Source organism: Biomphalaria glabrata, chromosome 6 (assembly GCF_947242115.1).
Source record: "Biomphalaria glabrata chromosome 6, xgBioGlab47.1, whole genome shotgun sequence".
NCBI classification, from domain to species: Eukaryota; Metazoa; Mollusca; class Gastropoda; family Planorbidae; genus Biomphalaria; species Biomphalaria glabrata.
In genome coordinates, this window is record NC_074716.1 from 14,698,550 (window position 1) to 14,712,810 (window position 14,261).

The 14,261-nt window shown below is 35.8% G+C and overlaps 1 protein-coding gene and 1 long non-coding RNA gene across 2 annotated transcripts; one reads left to right on the forward strand and one right to left on the reverse strand.

The window, feature by feature from the left end:
• Positions 1–1,302: 1,302 nt before the first annotated feature.
• On the forward strand, positions 1,303–6,561 carry LOC106052661 (uncharacterized). Its single transcript, XR_001215087.2, has 3 exons — positions 1,303–1,445; positions 5,190–5,325; positions 6,423–6,561. It is a non-coding gene; the product is annotated as an uncharacterized LOC106052661 (long non-coding RNA).
• Positions 4,605–11,087, reverse strand: LOC106052660 (protein downstream neighbor of Son-like). The gene is made up of 10 exons (XM_013208089.2): positions 10,487–11,087; positions 10,139–10,294; positions 9,198–9,335; positions 8,561–8,685; positions 8,377–8,433; positions 8,079–8,257; positions 6,668–6,794; positions 6,407–6,562; positions 5,922–6,117; positions 4,605–5,680 (listed from the first exon to the last, which is right to left on the reverse strand). The coding sequence occupies exons 1-10, from the start codon at positions 10,928–10,930 to the stop codon at positions 5,300–5,302; spliced, it is 1,959 nt and encodes a 652-aa protein (XP_013063543.1). The 5' UTR covers positions 10,931–11,087; the 3' UTR covers positions 4,605–5,299.
• Positions 11,088–14,261: the final 3,174 nt, after the last annotated feature.

A 14,261-nucleotide genomic window follows, 5' to 3' on the forward strand; every position in this document is an offset into this window, starting at 1 on the left:
AACGTGGGTTTCAAACTTTCAACTATCAATAACGCATTGATTGTCTTTCTACATTTAGACTTAGGGGCTATAGAAAATCTCAATATGTAAAAACAAATTAGTACAGTATACTCGCAGTCGCAGTCTTAATGAATCTATATTCCATTATTTTGATATAACTAAAAGAGTGAAACAAAACACTTGATGGCTGCCTATGCGTGTGGTATGCGATCTGGTTGTCTTCTCGAAGATCCCAATTTCGAATCTGCCCGCCGCCCACTCTCCCCCCCCCCCCCCCCCGGGCAGTCCTATGGGGTGTTTGGGCTATTTTGAAGTAACAACTAAAACATGTAAAACAAAACAATATATAGGTCTTATGTCTATATATCTTAATTCCAGATTTGATGGCAAACTTCTAAATATTGCTAGACTGAGGGCCAAAACTAAAACCAGAACCACCCTCAAAAGTGATATGCTCTTCGCGGACGACGCAGCGGTAGTGGCACACTCACAAGAGGAGCTTCAGTCACTAATGTCCTGCTTCGCTAAGGCTTTGCAAAGAGTATGGCCTAACCAATAGCACACAGAAAACTAATGTTATGGGACCACTTGCTACAGCACCACCATCCAGCCTCATTGACGATAACAAGCTAGATGCCGTAAACGAATTCTGCTTCCTTGGGTCTACAATTCAAGGTGACCTGTCACTAGAAGATTGATTTTTTGATTTGAGGCACATCGGTACAATTTAGGCCATGTCGTGCCTGCAGTCCCTTAAGGACTACTCTCTCTCTAAACAACAAGGGACAGATTCTATACAGTCATATCATTAAAATCAAGGTCTATTCACAGTTAAAATAGTAAAGGTAGTAAAGTAGTAGAAGAGGAGATCAAAAAACGCACAGGGAAGGCCACATCAACCTTCGCTAGACTCCGACCAAGAGTTTGGGAAAACCAGAAGCTCACCACAGCGACTAAAAATGGAGGTCTACAAGGCATGCGTTCTTAGCACGCTACTGTACGGCAGTGAGTCGTGGACAACCTACACAAAACAAGTGAGGAAACTAAACTCATTCCACTTGCGCTGCCTTCGAAGGATCTTAAAAGTAACATGAAAAGAAAAAGTGTGTAATACTGCGATCCTTGCGAGAACGGGCCTTCCCAGCTTCTTACGGTCCTCAGGCAATGCCGCCTGCGCTGGCTCGAACATGTTCGCCGGATGGAGGACAATCGCATCCCAAAAATCATTCTGTACGGGCAACTTGCGTCTGGCTCAAGAAAAAACTGGTCACCTCCTGTCGTGCGCATCTGGAGTTGCTTCTTGCTGGGTGCACCATAATGGGTTTTGCGCTCTAGTTCCTAAGTTCGCGCTTTGTTGATGTCATTACCTCATTGCCTCTGTGTTGTTGTGCTGATGGCGAATCTTTTGTTGGAGTTTTCTTTGGTGTTTTCTTCCCCAGTGTTGGGTAAGTTCGTTTATTTTGCGTTATTCTTAGCGGAGTAGTTTTGAAATCGTTATTAATATAATAATGCAATGGCGGTCTCAAAGGAATGCGAATTTTTGTTTAGGGACACAGGATTAGGATTATGTTATAGCCAGCCTGATTTGTTTTGGTGTGGTCCGTGTATCCATGGCATTGTGAATGTTTGTGTGTGTGTGTTTTGCGAGGCCTTGATCAAATTGTGTCACAGAATTTAAGATGTGATATATCTCATTTGAATAATATGTTTCACTTGTGTTTGCCATGTAAACACTAATAATATTTATTCATCATTCTTGTCATAGTATTAATTCATTCATTAAATTGTTGAACATACACTCTTGTTGTTAACTCATGTAAGTTAACTTATCGTCATCATTTATAATGTTCGTGTTGAACAATTGTTGTTCAGTTGAATGGCATTTAGTCGGTGTTTAGTAAGGCCAAAGTTTTACATATTATTAGGCCTACTCTTTGCTCTGGTTTACACTGATCAGGAGGGGAAGCCCGGGAAAATACATCATACCCTAGATGAGCCCGAACCCCCCCCCCTCTGACAATTTCGTATATGTGGACGGGAGAGTCTCTCCAAAATAGGGTTCCACAGCCATATGAAAAAGTGTTCGAGATGAACCATAGTCGTTTCACGACTGAAGGAAGCCAATGAATGAAATCTCCTAGTGTTAATAGAGGATTAAAAATCACAGAAGCGCGGTACAGGAGTATACGCGAATTCATCATTTCAGAATATGTTGTTAGTATTACACAATAAAGTCTTAAGGTGAGGCAGTCACGTTACGGGCCGTACTGACATTTAAAATGGTCCATTCGGCAACACCACCGGCCCACCCCCGCGTTCTTTCATCACATAAATCAGTGATGTCGTCTTTTTCCATTGCTTAAGTTTCCTTCGCCTTTTCACAAGGACCCCAGAGAATGACTGTTCTGATAATATCCTTGAGTCAATGCCCTCGTGTAGACCTATTAGGTTGACAACTGTAAATGTCCCCCCCCACCCCCACGATGGCCTCAACAATGTTTCGTTCTTAATCTTAATAATATTTTTATAACCCTGCCATGCGCACCGCCATCTAAGCTAGTGCAGAAGGTGCGCACTGCCAGAAACCAAACTGAGAAGGATGTCAACATTAGGAAGAAGAGAATGAGTTCCGCCCAAGTCTAGAACCGATATGAAGAGACTGTGCTAAAAGAAGATGTTGTTATTATGTATTTGTGATGTCATCTTTGCCTCGTTGAGTTGCCTCCCTTAAGTTATTACATTGGTGTCTGGAAGTGGGATTGGGCAACTCAACGGAGGGCTCAGGTAGGAGCTTATTTAAAATGACATCTATGAAACGGCTAGACGAGCTGGAATTGAAGGAAATGAAAGTAGAGCTCGAGTGGCTGCGTCTACAACGCTTTGAAAAGAATAAGATATTCTTAGAGGACGTCTTCGGCAGGCTCTGGCTGATGAAGGTGAGAATCCGGAAACATAATTGTTTGAGGTGGATCCAGATATCTGAAAACTATGAACGATTCGCTAAAATGACATTTATGAATAGATCCGTGAAGAAATGAAAATGATAGTGAACATAATGGGGAACAAGGTGGATGAGTTGTTTTGAAAAAGGAAGGCCAAATAGACCAAACTGATCAAATGGTGTCGCAAGCGAAAGAAGGAATAGACTCGTTAATGAAGGAGCAGTTACCTGGTCAGGACTGTGGCTGCACAAACAGTGGTGATGGAGGCGCTAGGGACTGTAGTGCCGTCTGTGACTGTTGTGAGCAAGTCTTACGGGGGTGATTTTCAAAACGAGAAACGTGACGACGATATCAACGGAATGTTTCGAATTGAAACGAAAGAAACAAATGAAGAAACTAGGGAAGTCTGCTATGTGCCTGAAGCTTTTGTTCCTAATGTATCTGCAACGAGTACCTCAATGAGCCGAACAGGTCAAAACAACGTTGGCTTTGCGTCCAAGCTTGCTGCTGTGGACATCTGTTTATCTGTCAGTACCTTTGACGAGAACTCAACCATTGAAAGCCTGGAGACTGTTTCTGATTCTTCGTCTCGGATGTCGTCGGTTGAAATTGTGAATACGGGCTCCAAGAAAGAAACAACAATTTGACTTTGCCTGCGGCAAAAGAGAGAACATAAATCTTGGCAACTGCATCCAGGCGATTGACAAGAACTATATATGCGGCGCCCGTACCCATGTCAAGAAACCCAGCAACAAGGCCTGATTGTAGCAGACATTTTTACTTCTACCTACATCAGTGAGAACAGCCTAAGACCGGCCCTGATGATGCGGCTTTTTGCCCATTGCTCAATGAATTCCAATCCTGACATTCCAGTTTCTCAAAATAATAATTTATATTCATTAAAAGTAAAACTTAAGTCACTGTTCTCAAATGTCCATATAGAAATAGTCTAATGATTTGCTAGGTCTGCAACAATACAGCTACAGACGTCTGTAAACGCGACATAAAGCTCTTCAAAATTGACACTAGCAGCTGGGAAAAAGTGGCACTGGATAGATCCACAGGGAGAGCGAGCATAAAGGAAGGGTCCCGAATTGCAGATGCCATACACAACAGTAGTACGAAAAAGGGGTGAAAATGAAAATGCAATGGTGCTTGGTGATTACTTATGCCCAATCAGTGACCGCAGAGATAAAGATAAAACATTTTTTTTTGTTCCAAACTAAATGAAACGAGTGTTCTATGGCCCAAACCTCCAGAAAGACAGCAAGAGATAATTGTTTTGCTCTTTTTATATGCACCATATAAACCATTGAAGTATTCTAGAATCAGCCAACTCTTAGTACAGTTTGAGCCTTTAACAATAACATTGAAAGTATTGATAACACACCATGGATAGCATTTTGTTGACAAAGTCTGAACAAGCTAAAACATATTTTGGTTAACTCATGTCCTTTAGCCAGAACTAATGTGCTGTGTATTTACAATGTGTTTGATATACACAAGGCTGCTATAAGTAGGTCTGGCATCTACAAGTATTAAGTTTGTAACAATTTTTTTTTATAGAAAACAAGACAGACTATCTACTATTACATAAGATGGAGTGTCACATTATGTCTAATTAACAAAACAATTAAAACATGATATACAAGACGTGCAAAGGATTGTTTAAAACTATTTGTATTTATTGTAGATTACCATTTAGCTGAAGAGTTAATTATTATTTTGTGTAAGAAATGTGCATTAAAAAAAATCTTACTCTATAATTTAAGATTCCCAGATGAAGTAAAATGATTTACACAAACAAAGTATTTAATCTTCCACACAATTTATTCTACATGGCAAATAGCAACCCATTTAGTTTCTTAAAACTACTCAAATGTAAACATTAACAAAAATAAAAAGATAAGCAGGTCAACTTAAACATTCTTCTCTATAGGACTAATATAAATGTAAAGTAAATCTTTGTATATAATTCATCCGACTAGCTCATAAGAATTCAACCTTAAATCTAATATTATAAACAAATATTATTTTATTATAATATAAAGTACTTAATAAGTAATATAAAGAATTTCAATTGAAAAACCTTAAAATAAATTACTCTGCTGAGACCCTTAAAACACTTGTTAAAATACATGAGGCAATCATTACACATTAAAACTGGCAATAAATTAAGAAAACAAACCCAAGTCAAGTCAAACCAAATTACATAATATTTAAATTAATTCACAGTAAATCTTTAAGTCCAGGTAGAGCATTGCAACTTGAGCTACAAGAGGTTCTCATAATATATCACAGCAGTGAACTTGGTGCATGAAATATGAGGTCAATATGATTGTACTATTGGAAACAGTTTAACAAGTCCACAGAAAACCCTCAGGTAAAATAGTCATCTCTTTGACAGCCTCACAGTTCCCCAAGACAGGTGGTTGGACAAGCCTTTCTTTGACATTTCCCAACAACCCAGGGTTGGCCATGGAGTAGTCAACAAATAATTTCCTGATTCCAACAGTCAGTTTATCTTTCTCCTCTTGGTTCACTGCCTGCGTGTTGAGCGCCACACTGGGCATGTGAGTGCTGTAGGACAGCACTGCCTTTGTTATGTCTGGGCTTTCTCTTAGCATGCTGGCAATGTTGAGTGAGTGGTGAGGAAGCACTGGACCAGCCACTTCAAACACATGAGATAAGGTGCCGTGAGATCCAGAGGTGTCAGAGCGTACAAGAGAATGTTTAAACTGTGAAGAAAAGAACATTTTTTTTTTTAAAGTTACAAGATTTCCCTGTCAACAAAAAAAAATTGCAACGAGAGTTAACAAATGAAACAAAGACAAACTGTAATGCAAAAGGAATGAAAGTCAGAAGAATGCTAAAGATTAATTTTTAATTTAGAAGGAACTACTTTAAAAAATTATTTAGGGTGATTTTATAATTTGTTCACTCACAAAAAAAAAAAAAATGCAGAAAAATTATCCTTACCGAGTTCTGAACCAGTGTGGCCCCAACAAACACTACAGGAGATAATATGGTAGGTGGGATGCCATGTTGAGGACCACTTTGTGCAATACTTGAAGAGTAGTTCAGCAAAAAGTTAAAGAATGTATGTACGTCAGCACCCTCCACATATACCATTGACTGTGGTCGGTTGTCGATTTCACGATAACCTTCACGCTGACTAAGCATTTGGTTAAGAAATATAGTAGGAAAAGAAAACTATTAATAGACATCGTCTAATCAGTAAATTAAAACAAGAATCAGCGTTAAGCTTTTGGGTCCACTGTTTAAATCAAAATAATTATCTTTAAACATTAACTGAAAGTAAAACAATTTTAGAGGAACTAAATGAAACATCAATTTGAAGAATTAAATGACTTTAAAAGCATACACATTTTATTTTCATTATTTTAGATCTTTTTGTTAAACTAAACTAAATTTGAAATCATCTCCATTTATAAAAAGGATACATTTTAACTTTAACAGGTTCAAGTGATGGAAAATCTTTTTTGTCTAAGCCCATCCCTTCAAGCCAGCGAGAAGCTCCTTCATCATCATTGATGTCATCGTCACTATCAACGTTTTTTTCTTGGCAGCTAACATTCTCTTTATCTTGAACATCCGATCTTGAGAAGGAAAAAATAATAATGAAATAACGAATAATAAATAAGTTGCTTTCCTTCATGTTATATATAATATATAAGAAAATTAATATAATTTTTTTACATTACTTTATATCTAATGTGTCTGAAGGATTGTTCAGAGAAAAATCCAGTTTATCTTGTGACATGGTCTCATTTTCTTCCCTTGATGTATTTGATTTTTGCTCTCTTAAGTTGGGCATTCTAAACTCAACTCCTGAAAAAACAATTTAACAAACTTTTAAAAAGATTACATTATAATCTCTTGTGTTATCAAAATGGCTTCCAAAGACAAAAGAAGTGTATTCTCTGAATCCAATTGTGTATTTTATGGTCCTGTTTTTAACTCCAAGAAGTTTTACTTAAATGCAGCTCATAAACAAATCCAGACATTAAAAATTATATATTAGAAAAAGATTTTTCTTTACATACGTATATATCTAAAAATCAGTTTTTGTTATTACAAATGATTTTATTTTCAACTGTTAATTCACAGTACCGGTATATAAATTTGTATGTTTAGGCAATCAGAATTTGCTAAAATTATTGTATTTTAAAAAATAATTTTAATAAGTTAGAAACAGTTCAATGCTAATACTACACCCCTCCCCCCCCCCCCCCACCATTAATCTAAAGTGGAAAAGGTGGAGTTAACTTATTGTTGGATGCAAGGAGAAGCTGCATGTATGAGGGTAAGGGAGGTTAGCCAAAGCTAAATTGAGAATGATGACAACCCACAGCAGAGATGTTTGCATTGGGGCAAGTTGAAGTGGATGCCACAAAAATGTCTCACTGATCAGCTGGAAAGAGAGGAAGGGGGAAGGGAGAGAAAAATCAAAGTGTGAACTGAATCAGTATATGGTGGGATACATTTATGAGTAAAATAACATTTCTGGCTATTATTGAGCATGTTCTTAAGTAATGCTTCAAGTTCAGTAAAATGAGAGTGATTAAAAAATTATTTTTGAAGATGAGCCTTGCTGTTGATAAACTTGTGATAAAGAATAAGTTTTAAATGGTGTGACCTTTTCTATTTTCAATCACAGCAACATATTAACAGATTCACAACTGTAGCTTCAGCAATTTAGTACTGTTTCAATAAGTTTTTTAATTGCTTAATTTGACACCTTTTAAAATCCATCTAAAAAGATCCTGGTTTGTGCTTTTCCTTGTTTCTTTTATATATTATTGAAACAAAATTTACATTTTTCAAATTTTTTTTTATTTACAAAGATGACAATGTTAGGGCTTCTCTCATAGTTGTATCATAAATATGATGTAATAGTAATGTTGCTGTTTTTCATATAGGTAGGTCCAATGTTTTTATTTTAGTTTCAAGAGCTATGCCTTAAATTTAGAGAATCTGAAGCTTTATTCTGGCAAGGGAATAAAAGGGAAAAGATAAATAGTTCCAAGTTCAATAAAGCCATACAGAAAATATAAAACTATGCATGCATTTTTTTTGTTTGATGGTAAAGTATGAAAGAGAACACAAGCCAACCTTCTTTTCTGAGCATTTCTCTTAATCCTCGTGTTGATGGTGACAACAGAGCAGAAATGGAAGCTCCATCAGGTGTACGCAAACACCTGAACAGCACATTAAACTGGTGTGTACATGTGTAAAAATATGGACAGATGCCACTACGTAATTGTTGGTAAACTGATGTGAAAGCATTAACCCTGAATAAAAAAAAAAAATCTTGATTAAAGCAAAGTTTTCTAATCTATTATTAAGTTAGATTCTATACCAATTACTATTATCACTGTGATTAACATCTTTGTCTAGATGAAGAACTTACCAGTCTTTGTGTAAGGTTCTAATTACATCTTCACTTGCTGACAAAATAGAAGGGGATCTAGAGACAAAACAATTAAGAAATATAAATCTTGTTAGCATTAAGTTTCTGTACAGTGAGCAAAAAAAAAAAAAAAGATCTAGCATTAAATAAAGAACTCTAGTTAAATATAAAATATTTTTGTTACCTTGTCTTATAATCTGATGATATACGTGGGAATGTTGAAATCCATGGCATCTGAGGATAACTAAAATGCATACAGCATCGTTTGAGCTTCTGATAAATGTCTAGCTCTTTCCAGTCTGGAGACTCCTAGTGACAATATAATCATAAAAATAAATAAATAAAAAAAAAGAAAGGAGGCAAAAGAGCAAGGCAATTTTAAAAAGTACAGTTCCCATGCTGCTAATTGTAACAAGTCTTTTTTTCTTCTTCAATCAATTTAAAACAATCACTAAATTGTGCATAAGAATAATATACTAAAATTCACACTTTCTATGAAATAAATTAGGGTCAGAATGGTTATAAAAGGAATAAAAAAAAAAAGGGCACAAGTAAAACTTAACATGGAAAACAAAGAGACTGAAAAGGCCACAAGATTATTAGAGCTTAAAGCTTAAGAGGGAGCAACAAGTAATAAATTACAACCTTTTCTTTACACAAGTAGAAGGTATGAAACATATAACTTAATTGAAGTTAGACATGAGTGGTTTAAGCTAATCAGCCAAACATTCCATCTTTTTACTCCAAGTATAGAAATGAAATCTCAGTAGTAATAGAAGTTTAGTAAGGCAAGCTCATCACTATACTACACAAAATCTTACCGCCAATCTGTGATGGATAAAGCTCTCTACATTCCTTGCCTCCATGCCTGGAACTTTGTCAAACTTGTTAGTAATACATTGAGCTACTATACGCAGTTTTGTTTTCAGACTCCAGTCCACAGGTGGACACGAGATAGCCTGGAATATAAATTATAAACTAATGCAGGATGACAAACTCAGAACAAACTTGACCAACAATGACAAAATATTGTAGGAGTTTAAAGATTAAATAGCTCTTTTCCATTAAAAAAAAACTTTGCTTCCTTTAAGCGTAAAACTAGGGTACAAGGTGGCAACACTGTAGTAACTGTGCTTAATGATGAAATGCCCTTGTACTTATAAAAATAATTTGATAACTATGTGTCAGTTTTTTTTAATCATCCATTTTTCTCCACACTAAAAATAAAAAACTCTTATTAGAAAGGCTAACCTTATGCTAGATTCATATAAAAGAGACAGCTGAAGTAAAACTCTTAATAAGGTATTTAGCCCATACATTGGGGAGTTAAAGAAACGTGCAGACAATAAAATAAAATAACCCAATGCAAACAATGGCTTTGTGTGATTCACATATAAGACAATATTCTGTTGAATTAGCCCTTTGATATACTGCACTTCCTTAATTTTAAGACAATGCATTAGTATTATTAATTGTATTTGAGAAAATTAATATATTTGAATTTAACAGAAAATGTACTTTTCTGTGAGGGAAATTTTTTTTTTTTGTTATTGGTACTAATAGTAAGTTGAAAAAGTAAATTCATAAACACTAAGGAGTCAACAATGTCTAGAATTTTACATTATGACTAGTCTTAAATTGTACTGTCTTTAAATAGCCCTCCAAAAACATTTTAAAAGCAATTACAATCATAAGTAAATAACAGTATTAAATATATCGCAACAAATTTACTTAAAAGCTATTTAGTAAATAATATATATACTTCAACACATTTGTCTTGGGGCTTTATTATATCCACATAGGTTGTTGTATGTTGCTGTTCTGCAGTATCAGAAGATTTGGTTTCCATGGCTTGAACTGCTGCTGGTATTTCTGCAGGAGGATCACATTGTTTGCCCACTTGAAAAGTTTTTTCAAGCTGTGGAAAAATTAAAATATCATGATTAAAAAAATATTTAATTAGAACTAGCAACATAATACAAAATAGAAGATAATATATAAAACAGGACCGGCCTTAGGGCACTGCAACCTAAGTGTCCTAAGCGGCCGCAGTGGGCCGCGCGCTAACTCTAGCTGTAAATTAATTAAATTAATAAACTTTTATACTTACTATTTCACTTTCATGATGAAGAACATGAAGAAGCTTGTTGGATTCTACCTCATTAACTAGATCTAGGTCTAGATCTATTTTGACTGATGTCAGTGATGTGTTGTTACTGTCTTTTACTTCAGAATTCAAAATTGTCATAGCAGATTCAGAATCCAGAAATGGTCTTCTTTTACTGGAAGAAGCACCACAACTGAAAGGGTTTTTACGTTTTTGACCATTTTGAGTTAAAGTACAGTCACTCTTAGAGGAACACAGACGATCTGGACTATTCACATTTTTTATTGAAATATCGGAAAGTGAATTTCGTCGAAGAACTCTTATTTCCGAAGCTGAATTTGACCGTGATAGTGCTACAGAACTGTGGCGTTTTAATTTTATGCGATGAATTTTCATAACATCATTAGGATTAGTCCATTTTTTATTGTTACTGTTAGAAGAAGCCATTTGAGAAAACTTTTTGTAACAATCGTTGAATTAGATAAAGATACCTAGATTTGTGACCAGAGGCTAAATCTTGACACTATGACTATGTTATCTAGATAATTTTCTCCATATGCTAGAAAACACATAACATTGATTAATTTGCACCTGGCGCCATTTCTTTTATCATTTATGTCCCTTTATGTTCTGCTATGTCAAGTAGAATCTAGGCTAAAGGTCAATAGAAATTGATAAAACGTTGCTGTTTGCTTGATTTTATCATTGGTCTAGCCCAGCGGCTCTCAACCTTTTTACTTCCGCGACCACTATGCGGCAACCCCAAACGGAAAATTATTTTTGTTTATAGGCCAAAGAAAGTAAGCTTTTCGTAATCATGATAAGATATTTTTTTGTATAAAATAAATTTCTGCTTATAACTAAATAAATGAGAGATTTTAGCATATATTACCTACACTTCCTCTAATCAGCTTGCAAATTCATGGGTGGAAGTACACTGCCTGGACACGAATTAAGAGCTCTAACGATTTACCTAGAAATTTGACAGTTTATGTATTATATCTTTAGGGAAAAAAATAATAAAATAATAGCTGATTGGCAATATGGGAAAAACTCTTGTTTGACCATGATAATTTTTAAAAATATAATAGGCTTAATCATCTTAGAATTAAATTTGGTGTATTTTGAAAATACGTCAGTGGAAATTCCCGCATGCAATCACAATCAGTAAAGAATTGAATAAATACATAATTATGTTGTAATAATTAGCTTGCGTATCTAGGATTTGTTTTCGATGGGGGAAGGGTAAAAATTCTTTTAAAAAATTTTTAATTAATTATAAGTTATTGAGCGGACGCCCTCACTCGTACAAAAATTCATCACCTTCATAAAGGAGAAATAAAAACAACACTTTTTTATGTTAGGCCTACTTGTTTAATTGTCTATTGTGTATTCACCACATTCATGTTGCATAGGCCTACTTATAAGACAATTTGAGAAGCATAACGGAGCATTGACTAAGCATTAATTACAGTTGACAATAATGTTACAAAACTTTTACAACACTAAATGCAAACAAGCTAGCGTCTGTGCGAAGGTATGTAGGGCCTAAAGCATAAAACTATAAATTATCTTTTTATTTTATTTTATATTTTAAAAGTAAATTATATCTTTTCCCCTAAGTCTACTTATTTTTAATTTGCCTTACGTCAGTTCCGCTTCCTTTTAGACGCATTCTTTATTTTTTAAAATCCTAATAGCCTAGCATTAATAAGATACATCTAGTCTTTTGTTTTTTTTACAGAAAGAAAGAGAGAGAGAGAGAGAGGGAGGGAGAGAGCAAGTAATGGTAGTCCTACTTTGTAACGCTGTCAAAAAAAATAAAAAATCATTCATAGTTACATTCAAAATGTTTGTAAAATGTCTTACATGTTTCAGATGCTCCTTCAGAGTTGAAGATAATCTACATCCTAGTCCGAACCTTCGATCCGCAGGACGACGGTGGATGGCAGCGGGCTGGGTATGAGCACGGGACTATTGAGACAATCGAACGACAGTCCAAAGCGCATATCGCACGAACAGGCAGTCAGGGGTGAGATAAACTTTAATAAATAAAACCAAATTGATATTTCTGTTTATTTAGAGAACAAAATACCAAAATAAATATAGAAAGGAGAAAAGGAATGTGGCATTCATTTGGGGCCTTCGCAAAATGCTTATTTTTCTCTAGGCCTGAAACTGATAGTAGGCGTATGGAAAAATGTATGCGATGTCTAATACCGTACATGGCTTGCATTAAGATTTAAAGTTTTTTTTTTAAAAAGTAAAACTAACCAAAAAAATAATAAAAAGGTGGGCTCACGGTCGAAATATAATATAGATTGAATGGAAGCCGAAGAAAAGTCATAGAGTGTACGGAAGGACTAACTTTTACGAAGGACTAACTTTTTGTTGTTGGCAGGGTGGGGTGCTACTAAAATTAACGATCCCAAAATATGAGAGCCTGTATGTGTCCGGGGAGGGTGGGGGAGGCGCATTATGAAGCGGGCCTTTCCAAATCAGGTCAAATGTCTATGTCGAAGAAATGAATAATCGCAGGTTAAAAAACAAAACAAAATGGGGGTTCCAGAGAACGAAAGAGAGAAAGAGAGAGTGGGCCATAAAATTTCATTGAAACAGATAACAATATCTTGGCCTAAAAAAGTATGTTAGATTGATCGTTAAAATGTGGCCCGCTCATTATAAAAAGAAAAGAAAGGGGTGTTCTGGCCATAATAAACAATATAAAGCCTGGGAACAAATCAACGGTGGTAGCAGGTGTGTACTGGAAGTTTATACTGTTTGTAATATATCTAGACTAAAAAAGCTAAATCTGTGCGATTAGAAATATTTTACCAATTATTTTTGTTTAGCGCAATTTCATGCTTTTAGCTTTCTCAATGCGTTATCACTTTGTCTGGATGAGTTGGGGAAAAAAAAGCAAGGAGGGATATCTCTGTGAATGTTACTGTGATCGCTTTTTAAATACATTAAAATAAAAAGCTGTATGACTTGAATTAACGCACCTGTGTAGATAAATTAGATGTTTATAGTATGACAACTGTTTAAGTGCGGGGATATAAACCTCAAAGTTAATATCGAGGTGTTCTGTTTTTGCGCAAAGGGCATAGTGGAATGCCAATAATAACTCTGAGTGCTTTGATGTGCTTTCAGTTGAAAGCGTTAAGAGCTATCACAATTCATGTTAAAGCAAAGCTCATCGACGCAGCTCTCACACGGACGCTGTAAGTGTTTATTATAAGAAATCCGTTCCAATACTGTGATTATTATACTGCACCTCGCGTAACCAGGCTCCATCATATCCAACGATGCTCTACTGGATAAAGATATTAACAACAGGATTGCCAAAGCAATGGACACCATGTCACGGTTGCAGAAAAGAGTGTGGGACAACATATTGCTTACTAACAATACTAAAGTCTTAGTCTACCGGACCTGTGTGATGACTTTGCTATACTGAAGTGAAACATGGTCAACCTAATCATGGCAGGAAAAAAGTTGATTGTCTTCCACCTCCGATGCCTAAGGCGGATCTTTAAAATTAGGTTGCAAGATAAAATAACCAATGAGGAAGCTCTACGAAGAGCAGGGTGCCAGGACATCCGCTATGTTATCAGCAGCAGACGCCTTGGCTGGCTTGGCCACGTTTGTAGAATGCCAGTAGGTCTACTTCCACAAGATATTCTGTATGGCGATCTAACAGAAGGCAGGAGAGTCGCTGGTCGCCCACTTGACAGAAGCTCTTCAAAATCGACACTAGCAGCTGGGAAAATATGGC

Bases quoted from the DNA above. Each gene is read 5' to 3' on its own strand.
- LOC106052660 (XM_013208089.2), bottom strand. From the start codon at position 10,930: ATGGCTTCTTCTAACAGTAACAATAAAAAATGGACTAATCCTAATGAT. The intron at 10,295-10,486 runs GTAAGTATAAAA...ATTTTTCCACAG, and splicing joins TTCATCATGAAAGTGAAATA to CTTGAAAAAACTTTTCAAGT. The intron at 8,434-8,560 runs GTAACAAAAATA...TTTTGTCTCTAG, and splicing joins TCATCAGATTATAAGACAAG to ATCCCCTTCTATTTTGTCAG.